The sequence below is a fragment of the Bos indicus x Bos taurus genome, chromosome 10, assembly GCF_003369695.1.
Source record: "Bos indicus x Bos taurus breed Angus x Brahman F1 hybrid chromosome 10, Bos_hybrid_MaternalHap_v2.0, whole genome shotgun sequence".
Taxonomy (NCBI): domain Eukaryota; kingdom Metazoa; phylum Chordata; class Mammalia; order Artiodactyla; family Bovidae; genus Bos; species Bos indicus x Bos taurus.
In genome coordinates, this window is record NC_040085.1 from 12,329,468 (window position 1) to 12,349,571 (window position 20,104).

General features: G+C 44.5%; 1 protein-coding gene across 4 annotated transcripts in view; it reads left to right on the forward strand.

Annotated features, from left to right (window-relative positions):
- THSD4 (thrombospondin type 1 domain containing 4) overlaps positions 1-20,104 on the forward strand; it is a 673,523-nt gene that overhangs the window by 634,180 nt on the left and 19,239 nt on the right. For all 4 annotated transcript variants that reach the window (XM_027553103.1, XM_027553105.1, XM_027553104.1 and 1 more), the window contains 4 exons: positions 3,739-3,914; positions 6,288-6,384; positions 11,991-12,266; positions 19,833-19,962. In XM_027553103.1, the coding sequence (XP_027408904.1) occupies positions 3,739-3,914; positions 6,288-6,384; positions 11,991-12,266; positions 19,833-19,962 (679 nt within the window). The remainder of the gene's footprint in view (positions 1-3,738; positions 3,915-6,287; positions 6,385-11,990; positions 12,267-19,832; positions 19,963-20,104) is intronic.

The following is a 20,104-nucleotide window of genomic DNA, read 5'->3' on the forward strand; positions in this document are numbered from 1 at the left end:
AATGAGTTCAGACCTACACATCTGAGGGATGTTGTCAAATAGGTGATTAGATATACAAGTCTGGGACTAGGGAATTCCCTGGAGGTCCAGCAGTTAGGACTCCACACTCTCACTGCTGAGGGCCTAGGTTTGATCCCTGGTCAGGGAACTAAAATCCCACAAGCTTAGGACCAGAGGATAATACTGAATTGGAGACATAAATATCAAACTCACTGGAATATAGTAATTGAAGCCATGGGCATAGATGCAATTGCCCGTGAAAGGAGTACAACACCCAAATCAGGTCTACTCTGAAGCCTTAAGGAACACTAACATTTAATGGCCAAGTAGAAAAAGATGAGAAAAAATAAAGAACAGATGCAGAGCCCAAGAGCAGGAGGAAAGCCAGTTGAGTGAGTGTCCCAGAAACCAGTGAAAGAAGACTTCAAATAGGATGGAGCAGCCAGTAGTGCTAAATGCTGCCAAGACATCCAATAAGAGGAAGACTGAAAATGCCCATTGGATTTGACAACGTGGAGGTCCTGGTCACATTCATTTGAATTGTTTCAGTGAAATAATGGGAATAAGAGCCAGATTGCAGATGACTGAGAAGTGAATGGGAAATGAGAACAGAGAGACCCTATATGGACCACTCTCAAGAACTATGGTTTTGAGAGAAAATGGCCCAAACCTATTCATCCTCATTCTCAACCCTTGACTCTTCCTTTCCACTCAGTAAGCTGAAGTGATTTTCTAACTTGGTATTCGATGTTCCACAGCTGTGGTCTCCCAGGAGCCATGGCCATGAGCCAGCCAGGGATAGCATCTTTGGCAGGTGGGAGGCGCAGGTCACCTCGGCCTTGGGGGTTCTTCCACTCCTGCAAGCAGCTTCTGACTCTGCAGGCCTGGGAAGGCCCATTGTAGAAAACACTGCTGCAACTGGCTTTAAGAAACAAAGAGTCTTTATACTTTAGTGAGATCTGAAAGAGATGGGAATACCAGACCACCTGACTGCCTCTTGAGAAATCTGTATGCAGGTCAGGAAGCAACAGTTAGAACTGGACATGGAACAACAGACTGGTTCCAAATAGGAAAAGGAGTACGTCAAGGCTGTATATTGTCCCTCTGCTTATTTAACTTATACGCAGAGTACATCATGAGAAATGCTGGGCTGGAAAAAGCACAAGCTGGAATCAAGATTGCCAGGAGAAATATCAATAACCTCAGATATGCAGATGACACCACCCTTATGGCAGAAAGTGAAGAGGAACTAAAAAGCCTCTTGATGAAGGTGAAAGAGGAGAGTGAAAAAGTTGGCTTAAAACTCAACATTCAAAAAATGAAGATCATGGCATCTGGTCCTATCACTTCATGGGAAATAGATGGGGAAACAGTGGAAACAGTGTCAGACTTTATTTTGGGGGGCTCCAAAATCACTGCAGATGGTGACTGCAGCCATGAAATTAAAAGACACTTACTTCTTGGAAGGAAAGTTATGACCAACTAGATAGCATATTCAAAAGCAGAGACATTACTTTGCCAACAAAGGTCTGTCTAGTCAAGGTTATGGGTTTTTCCAGTGGTCATGTATGGATGTGAGAGTTGGACTGTGGAGAAAGCTGAGTGCCGAAGAATTGATGCTTTTGAACTGTGGTGTTGGAGAAGACTCTTGAGAGTCCCTTGGACTGCAAGGAGATCCAACCAGTCCATTCTGAAGGAGATCAGCCCTGGGATTTCTTTGGAGGGAATGATGCTGAAGCTGAAACTCCAATACTTTGGCCACCTCATACAGAGTTGACTCATTGGAAAAGACTCTGATGCTGGGAGAGATTGGGGGCAGGAGGAGAAGGGGACGACAGAGGATGAGATGGCTGGATGGCATCACTTGACTCGATGGACGTGAGTCTGAATGAACTCCGGGAGTTAGTGATGGACAGGGAGGCCTGGCGTGCTCCGATGCATGGGGTCACAAAGAGTCAGACATGACTGAGCGACTGAACTGACTAAAAAATGTCTCTGGTGAAGGAAATGGCAACCCCCTCTCCAGGTATTCTTGCCTGGAGAATCCCATGGACAGAAGAGCCTGGCAGGCTACAGTCCATGGGGTCACAAGAGTCAGACGCAACTTAGTGACTAAACTACCACCACCACTGAAAATTGTAAAGATAATGTCTGGAATTGGCAAAGCAAAACAAGCTAAGGCTGGGTGATGGGATGGGTACATGGAGGCTTATTATACGTTTCTCACTCCTTTTGTTCATGTGTAAAATTTTTCATAATATATTGTAAAACACATTAAGTTTAGTAACTGTAAATTGAAAGTACACAGGACCAGTGCCACCACAGGCCTACTGTTGAGCATGTCACTTAGAGCAAGATCTCCTTTGGGGCTTCCCCTGTGTTTCAGTGTATAAGAATCTGCCTTGCAATGCAGGGCACGTGGATTTGATCCCTGGGCAGGGAACTAAAGATCCCACATTTCACGGGTCAGCTGAGCCACGTGCCACAACAGAAGATCTTGTGTGCCACAGCTAAGACCCAACAGTCAAAAAAGTAAATAAATATTTTTTAAAAAGAAGAATAGGGTCTCCTTTAAATCCAATTTTCCTTTGGCCTGGGGGAGCGGGGTGGTATCCAGGTACCAAATGTGTGAGGGGGGAATATGCGTCCTTTCTTCTCTCAGTAACCACAGAATCTTGCTCCTTGCCCCTCTTCTCCTTTATTACCTCCCTCCTGAGTGTGGACTCCAAGTCAGAGTTCTGTCACCCATCTCTGAACTTGAGCAAGTTCCCCCTCAGACGTGCTCTGAACAATGAAGCTGCACATCTGCTTAGCAGTGTTGTGAAGATCCATTCTGACCGTGTATGTGGGAGTGGTTCACAGCGCCCATCCTTAGAAGGCCACAGAAGTCAGGGGATACACATGAATCTAAGTAGGAGAAAATCATATGACCCTCCTAGCCCATCTTTAGTTTTGCTGCTTTTAGTAGACATACAGGTAGGAAGAACTGTAAGAAAAATTCTATTCAGTAAGAAAAAATAATTCAAGCATGATGCATAATCTATATTCATGAGTCAATGGGTAATAAACTGAGACTTCGCTTCAGTGTTGGGGAGTATTAAGGAGTGGTGGGGAGTAGGGCAGTCAGAGCATGCAGGCCCTAACAGAGGTGGTCCTCCCAGCTCCATGATTGCTCCCAGCTCCATGATTGCTGCCATGACAGAACGTGGAGCCAAGGGTAACATGTCTTCTTGTTTTACAAGAGAAGCTAGAGCTCTAAACCTTTTATGTGAAATCTCCCAATTCTTAAATTTGGGTTCAATTTTTTAAAAATAAAAACACTACAATGGCCAAATTAAGCTCATTTGTGAGCCAAAATCAGCTCATGAGCTGCCAGTGTGCAACCTCTCACCTTTAGATAATGGGATAGAATACAGTTTCTGTTCCCCCTTCCTTTTGTCTTCCACCTCTGAGTTTCTCCTTTCTCGCATGTTCCACGTCCTTCTCTCCTAACCTCTCCCACCCTTCCTTTTTAGATTAAGTCCAAGAGGTAGAAGGGGTTGAAGTCAGTTGAAGGAGTGATGAGGCCCAAAGGGATGTGATCTAGACTCCTCATCCTGCCCCAAGGCCTAGGCCAGTGCCCCGCACATAGTGGTTGAAGCAACAAGCTTGATGAATGAATAAGCCAGCAACCAGGGGTCAGTCAGTTTCTTGCGCACACCTGGGCTCACCTGAGGACTGTCTCATTTTTCTCAACAGCCTTGCGAAGTCGTTCTGGCCGCTCCATCATCAATGGGAACTGGGCAATTGACCGGCCTGGAAAATACGAGGGCGGAGGGACCATGTTCACATACAAGCGTCCAAATGAGATTTCGAGCACTGCTGGAGAGTCCTTTTTGGCCGAAGGTCCCACTAATGAGATCTTGGATGTTTATGTGAGTTTGAACTATTGCCTTTGTGTCTTCTTGCTTCTCAGGCCCACACTTGGAAAAATTAAACAACAAATGTTGCCCCGGCTCAGTAAGATCATTTGAGCGGCGCCTTTTGGGGTGCCCTTACATGCTTGGCGCTCATCTTTGCCACTCACCTCCAAATGTACCAGCTCATAGAACATAAACTCTCCCAGATGCCTCAGCGTTTACTGACCCAGTAAAACCAATTTTACTTGTTGAATCAAATCAGAGGCAAAACATATCCTTTATTTCATGAGCACTGGATCTCCTCCAGGCACTTTCCTCCTATGCTAATTTGGCGTGTTTTCTTTTTACGGCAAAAGAAAGCAAATGCCTAAAGCAAGACAAGACCACTCACAGTTCCCAGCCCTCTTCAAATTCGATTAAAGCAAGTGAAGAAACAAGAACTCCAGAGTCCTCCGCATGACACAGTAAAGCTTGGAGTAACAATACAGAGATTTACTAGAAGTTCCCTGCTTCCCAGAAGACAGCACTTTGATTTCTTTTACAAGAAACTAAAAGTATTAAGTTGCCCCACAGTTAAAAAATGGGCTTTATTTTTATATGAAACCACTAGAATCCAAGCTTCTTAAAAAAGATCAGGAAATAAAAGAGGACCAGAAATAAAATCTCAAAATCAAAGTTTTGATAAAAAGGAATGAGCTCGCCCATCAATATATATTCTCTCACCATCTCCAGAGTCACACTGGTGTACCTGATATTTGCTGAGTGTGAGTTTTATAAATATTACTTGTCCAACTATACAGTTACCTGTTCATTCCCTTTGGGCCCAGTGGCTCATGGACTAGAAACAACAAAGGAAGCCTTGTTATAACTCATTCTGAATAGACTGAGTCTATTTTTAATAGACTGTCCAGTGGTTGTTGGACTCTGGGTAAGTTTCAAATGGCATCAGGGGTAAAAACTCAGGTTGTTAAAGGCCCACTGTGGGTGGTCTGGGATGTGGTGGCCAATAATAATTTCATAAACGGGACAAGGTTTGTACTGGCAGAACATTCGCACAGAAGAGTGGGGAAGGATTTCCAGGCTCAGAAGGAGTGTCCGATTGTGTGAAAAGAGAAGTGAGGGAACTAGGACTGGATCGTGGGAACCTGTGGTCACGCCACCATGTCTCTCAGGGATTCTCTGCTCCCCACGTGGTTCCTAGATCTGAGGGCCCCCAGGGTTCTTATGTCTGCCTTCCCCTGGATGATTTATAGACAGGAAGCCCTGTTTCACACGTAGGGAAGGAGTGAGGGCTGATGGCATAAATGAATGGAGCAGATACCCTCATGGACCAAACAGGACCCACCCTTGCAGGAGTGACTCAGAGAACACCTCTAGCTAACAGGACCTCAGAGATCAGCTGTGATTCTAACCTCCTGTCTCTCCAGATGAAGAAATCAGAGGCTATGAGATTGAGGGACTTGCTGCAGGTGACACGGCTGGTCAACAGGAGAACCCCTTTATAAAGCAGTACAGAAACATCAAAACACGACCCTGTCTCCTTGCCTGGCTCGTATTTTCACTTCAGATTCCTGTTCAACTGCTTTATTTAGCCCACCACCCTGCTTCCCACCAGGAAAGCCATGGGTACAAAGGATTTTGTGCTCCGAACCCAATAGGGAGGGAATTAATCTGCCACTGTGTACTGGCTTGTTTTGTATTCTGGGTGACTTCCACGGCCCTATGCAGCTTTTATCATGGGTTTCTGAGAGAATAGGACCCAGGAGACACTTCCCTTATTTGGTACCTGTATTTCTCACCCCACCTCTCTGTGATTCTGGACCTTTCCATGGATGAGAGGGGATGGGACTCAAAGAGTCAATAAGGGAGAAGGTTGGGGCAGACCTTCCTGAGCCAGGCTCACAGGCCAGGCACAGGACTTCAAAGGAACCTAGAAGAGCTCCTGCTGGCACTGCCGGAAGTCTGGCCGTTCCTTCATGACTCTGCCTCACCACCTAGTGTTCAAACAGTGTCTCTGTGGTGTAAACCTAAGTGTCTCTTGGACATTTTGAGATCTGTGCACAAAATCTACGTCATGGAGAAAATGGTGGGGAGCCAACAAAAAGGGTAGCTACCGTTGCTCCCATCTTTCCATTTGGAACTTATAAAATCTTGACCTTCAGCCTAGTTTTCTTCCGAATCTCTCAAAGACTATGTTCCTCATTCTTCAAAAGCAAATAGCAAAAAGCCATCTGAAAATAGCTTTCATTTAGTCTGTCGCTGGCCCACTATTATTATTAGATGTAAATCAATCCACTCATTTATAGTTAATGCCACTTACACCATTGAGCCCAGAGTCAGCCGGAAAGGGATGTGCCTGTGCAGTGACATTGACCTCTGTGTTGTCAGATGATACACCAGCAGCCTAACCCAGGAGTCCATTATGAGTACGTGATCATGGGGAACAACGCCATCAGCCCACAGGTGCCACCTCACAGGAGACCAGGTAAAACTCCTCGTTTTGCTGCCAATCATCCCAGATCATTTCCTTTTAAAGCCCTTTCTCTGTTCTTCTTGTATATCTGTCCTCTGTCTCTTAGTTAACACAGCGCAAATTCATGGGCACATACTTCAGAGTCAATGTATCAGAGGATGCTTCAGCATTCGCCTGAACTTTCTCTGAGAGTGTTTCGTGCACTTGATTTAAACGTGAAGTGAACAGAACTTCCCTGGTGGTAGGTAGATAAGAATCCACCTGCCACTGCAGTCTGATCCCTGATCCAGGAAGATCCCACATGTCACGGAGCAACGGAGCCCATGCACCACAACTGCTGAGCCTGTGCTGTAAAGCCCAGGAACCACAACAAGAGAAGCTATCGCATTGGGAAGCCCGCACGCTGCAGCTGGAGAGGAGCCCGCACAGCGACAAAGACCGAGTGCAGCCAAAAATAAAATTAATTAAATTTTTTTAAAACTGAAAAAACCCCAAAGTGAACGTTCTCAGCCTGCCTTTCAGTTCAACATCTTGAATTGTCTTATGTATTAGTTTCCTATTGCTGCTGCAACAAGTGACCTCAAACTGAGGAGCATAAAACAATGGCAAATTTACTATCCTATAGTTCTGGAGGTCAAAAGTCCAAAATGGGTTTTGCTGGGCAGAAATCAAGGTGTTGGTGAGCTATGGATTCTCTGCAAGCTCTGAGAAAGAATTGATCTCCTTGCCTTTTTCAAATTCAAGAGGCCACTTTCATTCCTTGGTTCGTGGCCCCCTCTTCCATCTTCAGAGCCAGCCAAGTAACACCTTTAGATCTCTCTGCCTCTGACCGTCTTCTGCCGTCACATCTCCTTCTCTGACTCTCACCCTCCTGCCTCTTTCTTATTAAGGACCCTTCTGGTTACACTGAGCTCAGCCAGATAAATCTCTCCACCTCAAAACCCAGGATAGCTTAATTATATCTGCAAAATCCCTTTTGCCACATTAAACAAACACATCCCAGTTCCAGGGATTAGGACCCAGACACCTTCAGAGGGCCATTGTTCTGTCTACCACATGGCTTTTCTCTTGGTCCCCTTCTGCTTCCACTGACACAGCTTTGACCTATAAGAAAAGCATCATGGGTTCACATCTAACAATTGACCTCTTCCCAGTGGGCTCTGCTGAGAGACAGAGCTGGCAGCTCTGCTTGGCTGCTGCTGGACGTGTCACAGCCCCTGGCTAATGCTTCTTCACCAAATGGTGATGGAGCCTGCCACCCAAATGGAGACTGTCTTCTCTATCTTTCAAACAGACAGATCCGCAGAAATATTCATAATAATTGCTCACACAGACTGAGTCCTCACTATGTGTCAGACACTGCTGAGCCCTTCATATAGACTAACTCATCAATTCTCACAAGTATACTCAGAGGAAGGAACTATTATTAGCCCCATTTTAAGAGTAAGGAAATAGAAGCTTAGAGAGACTTACATCCTGGACCTCAGGCCAGCCTGGGTCACTAGACCTGTGCTTGTTATACTGCCTAGAGGTGATCTGGTCCAACATCTGTCCTAGCAAATGAGGGGACAGACATGAGACCCCATCCATCCATCCTTCCCTGGGCTGCTGATTGGATAACCAGGTCGTCTGTCCCAGATGGAGGAGGCATCAGCTGGGCTTCCTGGAGACAAGAGCCTGGTGTTTGCCTGGCATGTGGGGTACGTGTGTTGTCCAAACTCCAAGTCAGCACACTCAGCCTGAAAGAATTTTTAAGCCATTTCCAGGAGCAATATACAGCCTGAGAAACCAAGTTCAGATGGCAAAATATTGAGATTACTGATACTGACTTATAGGGGCAATTGGATAGACTCTTTGAAATCATATAGAATGATGGTGATTGATAGCAAGCCTAATGGGTCTCAGTTAATGGGTAGCATGTGGTCCTGGGATCAGCTGCCTGGGACAGAGCAGGCCAGAAGGGCTCAGCCATAAAACACTGATGAGGAGAGGCAAGCTGGACCAGGGTTCATCCTCCATATCAACAGAGACAGGAGGTCAGAGCTTGAATTCAACTCGGCCACTTTTTTGCTGTGCTTGTTCATGCAAGAAAGTAACTTCTCTGAACACATTCACAATCCACAGAATAGAAAGGAAGAAAATGTACATTCAAAGGCTTTATTTTGGAGGGGAAAGGTATTGAATGAATTAGATGTCCATCCTAGCACAGCACCTAGGGCATATAAGACACATAAAAGATCTTAAAAGGTTTTATCTGATAACATTTGGACAGTCTTATTTATACCAATATACTGGTCTTGATTCTATTAGTTTAATTTGCCTATAGTATTTCAAACCATGAAGTATTCTGTCAACTAAATAAGAAAGTGCTGATGAAAGAGGAGAGAAAGCTCTAAGTTTTAACTGCATTTTATAGTAACCCTAGAATTTGCCTCCTTATTTGATATTAAACTAATGAATGCTTGAACACTATTCAATCAAAATAGAAATATGTAAAGTAAAATGCAACTGCGCCACAGTTGCCAAAACTTGAAAGCAACCAAGATGTCTTTCAGTAAGTGAATTTGGATAAAAGGACTGTGACACATCCAGACAATGGAATATTATCCAGTGCTAAAAAGAAATGAGCTATCAAGCCAGGAAAAGACATGTATGAACCTTAGCTGCACATTACTAAGTGAAAAAAGCCAATCTGAAAGGTCTGCGTACTATATGGTTCCAAGTATGTATGACTGTCTGCAAAAGATGTAACTACAGAGACAGTAAACAGATCAGTGGTGTCCAGGGATTACAAGGGAGGGAGGGATGAATAGGCAGAGCACAGAGGATTTTAGGGCAGCAAAACTATTCTGTGTGATACTGCAAATGTTGACAGATGTCACACATTTGTCAAAACCCACAAAATGTAAAACACCAAGAGTGAACCCTAATGTAATCTGTGGACTTCGGATACGTCGAGTGTAGTTTCATCAGTTTTAACAAATGTACCACTCTGATGTGGGATGTTGATGGGGGAGGCCGTGCATGTGTGGGGGCAGGAGAAAGAAGGGAACTCTGCGCTTCCTACTCAGTTTTGCTGTAAACCTAAAACTGCTTGCCATGCTGTGCCTAGTCACCGTGTCCAACTCTTTGCAACCCTATGGACTGCAGCGTGCCAGGCTCCTCTGTCCATGGGATTCTCCAGGCAAGAATAGTGGAGTGGGTTGCCATGCCTTCCTCCAGGGATCTTCCCGACCCAGGGACTGAATTCGTCTCCTACGTGTCCTGCATTGGCAGGCGGGTTCTATATGTGTACGATGCGTGTGTAGTCAGTCCTGTCCAACTCTTTGCAACCCCATGGACTGTAGCCTGCCAGGCTGCTCTGTCCATTCTTCCCAACCCAGGGATCGAACCCATGTCTTCCTAGGTTAGGAAGATCCCCTGGAGGAGGGCATGGCAACTATAGATATATATATATATATATATATATAGGTATATACCTATATATGCTATTCCCTGGTGGCTCAGATGGTAAAGCGTCTGCCCGCAATGCGGGAGACCCAGGTTCAATCCCTTGGTTGGGAAGATCCCCTAGAGAAGGAAATGGCAACCCACTCCAGTACTCTTGCCTAGAAAATTCCATGGATGGAGGAGCCTGGTGGGCTACAGTCCATGGGGTCACGAAGAGTCGGACACAACTCAACGACTTCACGATATACCTATATGTGTGTGTATATACACACACACATATATATAAATTCTATTTATTAAAAAAAAAAAAAGTAGTATTCCCAACCTCATACCTCGCCCAGCTTCCCAGAGGCAATCTCTCTTAACAATTTGGAAAGACTCTGTCCAGCCCTCTCTGTGCATGTACAAACGTGTTCAAGCCGATTTGAATCTTTGTCTATAATCTAAGTATACCAGGAACATCACATGCCAGTCTTTTCTATAAGTTAACATAAAACTAGCCTGAATTTGAAACTTCCTTGAAACTGGTAGAAAATTCCATCCTAATCAATCTGGAGGCTCCCCCCTACATGCCAGATATGAGGAAAGTTTCCTGCCTGGCAGGTCTGTGGTGCCCAGGAAACACAAGACCTCAGACGCCTACTTCTCCATCTCTCTCTCTCTTAGAACGTGCTCTCCACTTTTTCCTCCTCCTTCCCCTGGGCCAGCTCCTCTGGGACCTGCTATCCTTACTGGGAGCTCAGGTTTTTTGCTATGGGAAAGAAGAGCTGTTGACTTCTAGTAGCTTTTGCCTTCTCTTCTACAAAATTCTCAGGCAAGAAAATCCAAGAATTTAGCCGCTTGGACTAGGAGAGGAGGAGGAGGAACAGAGATAAAGAACAAAACACAAGTTAATCTCTCAAAAAGTGTCCTGCCACGTCTGCGTATGTGTATGTGTATACAAACTGAATTCTGTCATGCTTTTTTCTTTCACCAAACAGCCTGTCAGTCATGACGTGTATTTGCTTCATTCTTTTCTTAAAAATTACATAGTATTTCATTCATGAGTGGTAGTATAATTTCTTTTAACTAGTACCACTGGGTCAGGAAGATTCCCTGGAGGATAGCCTGGCAACTCACTCCAGATTCTCGCCTGGAGAATCCCAAGGACAGAGGCGCCAGGTGGGCTACAAGAGGATCGAAAAGAGTTGGACACAACTGAAGCAACTCAGCACAATGCACGCACTGGTGGACATTTAAACTCATTCTACTGTTTTGGTGTTTCAAATTAGTAGCCGTACTTGTACATACAGCTTTATGTAAAAGAATGGGCATTGAACGGCTAGGTCAAGAGATAAGTGCATTTAAAATGTAGAGCGATCTTGCCAAGTTGCCCTCCAAAGCTTTGCATCTATTTGTAGGCTCACCCAGTGTGAGAAAGTATGTTTTACAGCACCTTCAATGAGGGGTTTAGGGATTTAAAGGTTTCCAGAGTTTCTCATCTTTATTGTTCAGTTCAGTTCAGTCGCTCAGTCGTGTCTGACTCTTTGCGACCCCAAGAATCGCAGCACACCAGGCCTCCCTATCCATCACCATCTCCCGGAGTTCACCCAAACTCACGACCATCGAGTCAGTAATGCCATCCAGCCATCTCATCCTCTGTCGTCCCCTTCTCCTCCTGCCCCCAATCCCTCCCTGCATCAGAAACTTTTCCAATGAGTCAATTCTTCGCATGGGGTGGCCAAAGTACCGGAGTTTCAGCTTTAGCATCATTCCTTCCAAAGAACACCCAGGGCTGATCTCCTTTAGAATGGACTGGTTGGATCTCCTTGCAGTCGTTAAGATAAATAGAATTGCTATTGCTGCTTTCTCGTGTAGTTCTTTAATTAGGAATGAAGCTGAGCACTGTTGTATGACTTTTGGTTGTATGTAGTTCTTTTCTCATGAAAAGAAAAGAAGTTGCCTCTCCCAGGTCCTTGCTCACTTTCCCTTCTGTGATGTTCATCTTTTTCTCATTCATTTTTAATAATATTTTAATATTAGGGAAATTAACATCTACTTATTTTAGATACATATGCTTTGAGTTAGAAATGATCTCACGCTACCTGATTTCTAATGCTGAATCATTTCCTTTTGACAACTCACCATACAAACCCATCTTCTGTGGTGTGTGCACTTGCCTCTCCTAGGGGAGCCCTTCAATGGCCAGCTGGTACCAGAAGGGAGGAGCCAGCAGGAGGGAAAAGAGAAAGAGGGGGACCAGGAGAAGGCAGACGAGCGCGGTGGGGCACCTGAAATGTTCACGTTGGAATCAGCACAGACCTTCCCGGTCAGGCAGCCAGACAGATTCTCTCTCCACCGGCCGGACAGCGTGGTGCCACCAGCTCCACAGCCCCCTCGGCAGAGCCGGGATCACAACTGGAAGCAGCTGGGGACCACAGAGTGCTCGACAACCTGCGGGAAAGGTAAGCGCGTGTGAGGGCTAGGAAGGTCTCTACAGACTCCCAGGCAGGAGTGGAGAACATAGAGGTGGGCCTCAGGCATGTGGCAAACACTTCTCTCCTTGAGCCTGACTGCAGGATGGCTCGCAGTGGATTCTGTGTTAGGGGGTCCCCAAGACCTGATGATCCACTGGAAGGCCCTGGAAAACTCAGAAAAGCTGCTGTGCTCGTGGTTATGATTTATTACAGTGAAAGGCTAAAGATTAGCATCAGTAAAGGGAAAAGCACATGTGACAAAGTCCAGGAGACACCAAGCCAAGTGCCAGCCTCCAGGTGTCCCCTAGGGCCCAGTAGAGTGACACAGGGCTACATTTGATTAAGCCAGCAATGTTATAGATAAGCCTAGTATTGCCAACCAGAGAAGCTCACTCCAGCTTTGATTTCCAAGGGATTTATTGGGGTTCAATCATGCAGACATGCATCTCCCACATTAGCTATTCAGCCTCTAGCATGCCGGAGGTCAAACTATGACTTAAGGCATGCAAAAACAGGCATTCATATAAATTGCATTGTTGGCCTAGACTAGATTGTCAAAAGGATACAGAGCAACCCAAGATCTCCAGCATAGAATAACTTTCATCAGCAGAGTATTCCAGGGGCTCTGAGGTTAATTATCTCCAGCCTTAGTCAAGGGCCAGTCCTGGACACAGGTCTCTCCTTGGAATACACAGGCTCTGAGCAACCCAAGCCTGCTGAGTTAACCCTTTCCTGCACAGGACATTCATTAATAATCAGAGAATACACTCACCTAGTTCAAGATCTACAAGTTGACACTCAAGGCAAGGTCGTCATGGAACACTCACACAAATGTCACTGGAGAGTCATTCTCACATCTAAGGATTTCAGAAGAAAAAAGTGCTTTTGGAGCTTGCAAGCTTAGTTAGCTAGCTTTTATACTCACCAACATTCACAACTCCCTTCCTCCTCTTCAGTAATTTCTTGATCTTGTATTTATCCCGTTATCTTAACCCCGATCAACTAAGACCACCAGGAACAAGACTGCAGCCCAGCAAAGTCAGTTTATGCAGCAAGGGGGGCTACACACCAGAGGAGGTATACAGCATTTCTCCAATGGAAAGAAAAGATCCAGTAATAGGATTTGGGGGGAAGGGTGGAGTTTTGGTGAAATTTAAATTGGGTGTGAGGTGATACCTCATTGTAGCTTTGACTTGCATTTCTCTAATAATTAGTGATGTTGAGCATGTTTTCATGCATCGGTTGGCCATCTCTATGTCTTCTTTGGAGAAATGTCTATTTAGGGCTTCCACTCATTTTTTGGTTGGGTTGTTTGTTTTTTGATATTGAGCCGCATGAACCATTTGTATATTTTGGAGATTAATCCTTTGTCAGTTGCTTTGTTTGTAAATATTTTCTCCCACTTTTAGGGCTGTCTTTTCTTCTTGTTTATGGCTTCTTTTACTGTGCAAAATCTTTTAAGTTTAATTAGATCCCATTTGTTAATTTTTGTTTTTATTTTCATTACTCTAGGAGGTGGGTCAAAAAAGATCCTGCTTCGACTTATGTCAAAGAGTGTTCTGCCTATGTTTTCCTCTAAGAGTTTTATAGTGTCTGGCCTTATTTAGGTCTTTAATCCATTTTGAGTTTATTTTTGTGTATGGTGTTAGAGAATGTTCTAAATTTGTTCTTTTACACGTAGCTGTCCAGTTTTCCCAGCACCTCTTCTTGAAGAGGCTCTTTTCCATTGCATATTCTCACCTCCTTTGTCATAGATGAGATGACCGTATGTGTACAGGTTTTTCTCTGGGCTTTCTATCCTGTCCCATTGGTCTATATTTCTGTTTTTATGCCAAGAGTGGACCTAGAAACTGTTACAAAGTGAAGTAAGTCAGAAAGAGAAAGACAAATGTATATTAACACATCTGCAGAATCTAGAAAAATGGTGTAGATGATCTTATTTGCAAAGCAGAAATAGAGACACAGACATAAGAGAACAAATGTATGGACACCAGAGGGGAAGAAGGGGAAGAACTGGGAGACTGAAACTGACATATTTACACTACTAAGCATAAAATAGATAATTAATAAGAATCTACTCTATAGCACAGAGAATTCTACTCAGTGCTCTGTGGTGACCTAAATGTCCATCTCAGTGGGAAGGAAATCCAAAAAAGAGGGGATATGTGTATATGTAGAGCTGATTCATTTTGCTGCAGAGTAGAAACTAACACGGCATTTAAAGCAACTATTTGTTGTTTGGTCACTCAGCCGTGTCCAACTCTTTGAGACCCCATGAACCACAGCATGCCAGGCTTCCTTGTCCTTCACCATCTCCCAGAGTTTGCTGAAACTCATGTCCATTGAGTCCATGATGCCATCCAACCATCTCATCCTCTGTTGTCCCTTCTCCTCCTGCCCTCAATCTTTCCCAGCATCAGGGTCTTTTCCAATGAGTCAGTTCTTTGCATCAGGTGACCAAAGTATTGGAGCGTCAGCATCAGTCCTTCCAATGAATATTCAGAGTTGATTTCCTCTAGGATTTACTGGTTTGATCTCCTTGCAGTCCAAGGGACCCTTAACACTCCAATACAAATTAATGTAAATAAATAAAACAAGGTTGTAACAGATTTGAAGCCAAGCCTGTCTGTGTGTAAAAGAGTCAATATCATTATCAGTTTGGACTGTGACATGGGCTCACAACCCTGAGTCCTTAAACACTCCAAAGTTAAGACAGATGTGGGATACGATGTCCAGAAACCCCTGATCTAATGTTCTGCACCTGGGTTGGAAATTGATGCTGCTTCTCTGTTCCAGGTGCCTTAGATCTCATTTTAAGAGTATGTATAATCTTTTAGTCATGATTTCCTTCGTGTATATGGTAAGAGCTTCCTGCTTGCAGTGAAGTGCTATTTGTGATCCTAAAACAGCTGTTCTTTGAGGGGAGGTTATCATAGAAACAAAAGCTGTATCTCAGAAAGTTTCTGCAACTGGGAAACCGTGAAGCTCCCAGCGTATTGGTTTGGGGATTTTTTTTTTTTTCCCTTTTCTTAAAGAGACTTGTATCTGAGAACACAAAATTTGGGAACCTCGGCATAATCAACATGTGGAAAAATCTTTCACAACCACCTCTAAAGCTTTTACCTTTTTCATAGGAGCACTGACTTAGTGGCTTTGGAGAATCAAATTTAAGTCTTTAGTTCCTCTTGGGGTCTGGAGCCCTTTCTATCGGAAGCTTTGCTAGTTCCATGATGCTTTCAGAACTGGAGTGCTGACTTATGGAGGCTTTATTGTGCTTATACTTAATACCTGCACAGAGAACATTAACTGGAGTCATTGTACCAACTTCTCTTATAAAAGCCTTACGAGGGAAAGTAAATGCCTGCTAAATGTGTCTTCACAGAGGCAGAAAGCAAGAGATAATTATACATTAAGGCCAAAAAGAGTTTAGTGAGGATCTGTCACAACATCAGTTTAGTGTAGTAAGCAATGCGAAATGTACTTGACACAGAAACTCAAGATCAGCATGCATTAATCCCTAAATATTCTACCATTTAGGTAATGGTATGATGCCTGTTGGGCTTCCCTGGGAGCTCACATGGTAAAGAATCTGCCTGAAATGCAGGAGACCCTGGTTTGATTCCTGAGTCAAGAAGATCTCCTGGAGAAGGAATAGGCTACCCACTCCAGTATTCATGGGCTTCCCTGATGGGTCAGATGGTAAAGAATCTGCCTGCAATGCAGGAGACGGGGGTTCAATCCCTTGGTCAGGAAGATCCTTCCGTGGGTTGGGAATGTCTCCTGGAGGAGGCATGGCAACCCACTCGAGTATTCTTGCCTGGAGAATCCTCATGGACAGAGGAGCCTGGCGGGCTATAGCACATGGGGTGGCAAAGAGTCGGACATTGTCACATACACATGATGCCCATTAAGGGGTTTCCCTGGTGGCTCAGACAGTAAAGAATCCACCTGAAATGTAGAAGATGGGGGTTCGATCCCTGGGTCAGGAAGATACCCTGGAGAAGGGACTGGCAACACACTCCAGTATTGTTGCCTGGAGAATTCAATGGACAGCAGAGCCTGGAGGGCTAGAGTCCATGGGGTTGCAAAGTCAGACACAACTGAGCGACTAACATACATACATGATGCCAGTTAAAGGAACCAAATATACTCGGAACTAGATGAAATCAAGGCAGTTATAAAAAGGATAAAAATTGTTGTTGTGTGATTTGATGCCACGGATGGCAGGTATAGAAGAGTCTCTTCCATCTCAGCCTTTAAATGTAGCCTGGCCCAGCCTTTCCAGTAAGATGAGATGTAGGCCTGTCTGGAGACCGTAAGGCATTGTCTTATGGGACAAGGACACAGCATGTGCCCTTTGCCACCCTGCTTGCTGCTCACCCAGCTTTGTGTTCACTGGACAGATGCTACTTACTCATCCAGGTGGTCATTCAATGGTGCCTATCTATTCTGTCCCAGGCACGATGGAGGGACCCCTTTGCTCCTTCTAAGATTTGCTCCCAGCCAGCGATGGTCTCAGATGTGCAGCGCAGGAAGGCAGTGCAGATGCACAAAATATTTAGCTCATCTCGTGGTCCTTAGTGTAGTGATAAGTATGCCGTAACCAAGAAGTTCTGAGCCTGCCAGGGCTGTTCTTCTCTTTTCTGCAAAACCCAAGTTCACTTGCTTTGTAATCTCATTATTTGTCCCCACAAAAACCCTCTCTAAAACTCTTCTCCAGTCCTTCCTGGCAGCGCTTGCCAGACTGACTACACATGCCTCTCGGGTTAAAATTTCAGCACCATGATAGCATCGACACAGGAAAGAACTCTGTCACCACTGGACAAGAGTGACCCATACTCTGCTCAGTCATTGCCCAGACCTCTGTCTATCTGGTCAAATTCTTGGCTTGGCTCAGCTGATCCCTGAGTTTAAAGACTAGAGTCGTTTACTGTTTTCTTGCTCCTTATTTTGCCTCTCTCTTCACAGTCCCTCACTGACGTCTGCACTGGCCCCTGCCTTCACTGACTTGCCTCATTTTACCTGTGGTATGCTCCCCGCTCCAGTGGAATGTACTTCCATTTTGATTAACATGCTCAACGTCCAGCCCAACCAACTGATCCCAGATTTTTCCTGCTGCCTGAAGTCCAGCCAGCACCTGACCTCCCCACCCCATTCTTGCTGGCTAGCACTTAGTGGACTAATTGTGTGGCATTCTTGGGCAATGAAGAGATGGCCAGGTGCCATTTTGCAGAAATATAAACTGACCCAAAGAAAGAAACCATTTTGGTCATTGGGTCAAGAATTATAGAGCTATTGTTTTCTCACCATCAGAGAAAGTGTGCCCCTGAATTTATTTCCTTGACTAATCTCTGGAACTTGACAATGGACAAATATATGGTACAGGCAGTAAGAAGGTGGAAGGGGGCAGGCAGTGGCCATCTGCACACAGCCCCAAGCAGGATCCATATTTCCAAGAGTATTCCTAGGGTAACCTGTATCCTTTTAGCTAGGGACATTCAATTCTCCCCTCATTAATGCCAAGCAGTTGGGGTACTTACTTTTCCTTTCCAGTCCACAAACTTCTAAGTAGAAAAGTTTAACCCACATGGTCTGGAGGGAAAGGGATGGGCTAAATAATACGATTTTTACTTAATCCCTTAATGGCTGAGTCCCAGTGGGTATCCTGCAAGCTGTGAACTGAATCTTATTCATCTTTATAACTCAGCACAGTGTGCTTAATGTTTGTTGAATTTCATTAAAAAATCTCTTAATGGAAGCAGATTTGTCACCGGACAGAATTTAATTCCACAGAAGCTTTTGCTTCCTATTAATTTTATAGCCAGCACTGCTTTTTACTCAGCTAATAACGATGCTTAATTGGAACATTATTTTAAAATAATGGTCTCAAGTTGTAGCGGCATTGTAAATTTTCACAGCATGAGTAGTTTAAACAAATGATTGTTCTGATTCAAAACCGTCCTACAAACCATCAGGTTTCTTACAAGAGCTAGCCTCTGGCTCAGTGTGTCACCCAAGACCAGCCTAAAGGAGCATCGAAACTCTTTGTGGCTGGTGAAGTATTTAGAGACACTAACATTCAAAGTTATCCCTCTAGTTACAATTAAAATTGTAGCAAGTTGAAATTCAGAAACTCTAAATGCCTGGCCAATTAGCAACAGAACTGAGACAAAGCTGTAGGATACATGATAGTGTTCTGCCTAGCAGGATTCAGGTACTGGCCTAGACTGGGGCTAGGGTGGGTGGGGTGGGTAGACAATTATTTGTTTAAAAAAAAAAAAAGCTTCTTATTCCTCAGACACTGGAGTTGCACATTCAGTCAGTTTTAAACACTCATAAGTAATTCTTCAGTGGTGCCACCAGGGGGTAGCAGAGAGAGGTAGGCAGAAGTGAATCCACATTTTTTTCCCCCAGTTGAGAGCTAGAAAGTTCACTGAACAAATTCTGACTTTTTCTCCAAAATAGATTATGCTTTGTTAAGCACGAAATACTCAGCTGTGCATTTAAAACAATCTGAGGCCATTAGTAATTTTTTAGAAAAGAAATACAAATAAATTTTAGACCTCTGAAAAATATTTACTCAACAAACTTTTATGAGCACTTACAAACTTGGGCTTCCCTTGTGGCTCAGCTGGTAAAGAATGCAGCTGCAATGCAGGAGATCTGAGTTCGATTCCTGGGTTGGGAAGATCCCCGGAGAAGAGAAGAGCTACCCACTCCACTATTCTGGCCTAGAGAATTCCATGGACTGTATAGTCCATGGGGTCGAAAAGAGTCAGACAGGACTGAGCAACTTTCCTTCACTTCACTTCACTGCCCTGCTGTACTGGGGTTACAGGATTGAGCAAGAAGTAGTCCTGTCCCCGAGAAGCTCGCCATCTCATAAGAGGCAGACATATACTCAAATAACTAAAATACCATCAGATCAGTACTTTACTAGGGGAATGTGTAAAAATGATTGCAAAGGCAAAGCCAGCTGCTTTTCTAGCCTCTCTTGAATCTTATTTCTCTGCCCCAGCCTGACTGTCTCTTCAACATACCTGACACTCACAGGCCAGTTTGCCATGCACTTTTGTTCTAGGTCAACAACCTGAACAGCCTCCTCCCTCCAAGACACACGTGTGCACAGCTACCCAAAATCAACCCTCTCTCTATGGTGCAGCTAGATCCCTCGAGACCTGTTCTCTTTCACGTCTCCAGAAAATCTTCAAGACGTTATTATTTGTGTTCATTTTATAATCACTCCCCTGCCTAGCAATCTGTCTTGTTGTCTTGAACTCTTAGGAAAATTGTTTTTATCTGCCATTGAACATGTACAAACCATGTCCCCCAATAGGTCATAAGACCTTTGATGACAGGAACTATTCCTACTGTTCTCTGTTGCCCCCTACAGAGCCTGGGAAAGCCCTTGTGCAGGAGGTGTTGACAACTCAGGATGGAGGAGTGTGTGTGTGTGAACAGTTCCGTTTCTGAGGCTTCTCTTCACCAGCACCAGGATCTCTGCATGTCTGCATCCAAAGCCCAGTGTTCAAACACTTCTTCTTGTCCTTGCAGGATCACAGTACCCTATTTTCCGCTGTGTGAACAGAAACACTCACGAAGAGGTTCCTGAGAGCTACTGTGACTTGACCATGAAGCCGACCCCCGAGGAGGAGCCCTGCAACATCTTCCCTTGCCCAGCCTTGTAAGAGGACCTCTCTGTTTCGATCGCGTGTTTCTGGCTCATGTTGCTTTTGCATAGGACCCTAGTAGTAAATATAATCTGCTTTTTAAATCAGCCTACATCTGATTTAAAAGGAAACTTGGTCTGTGCATAAAATGCAATC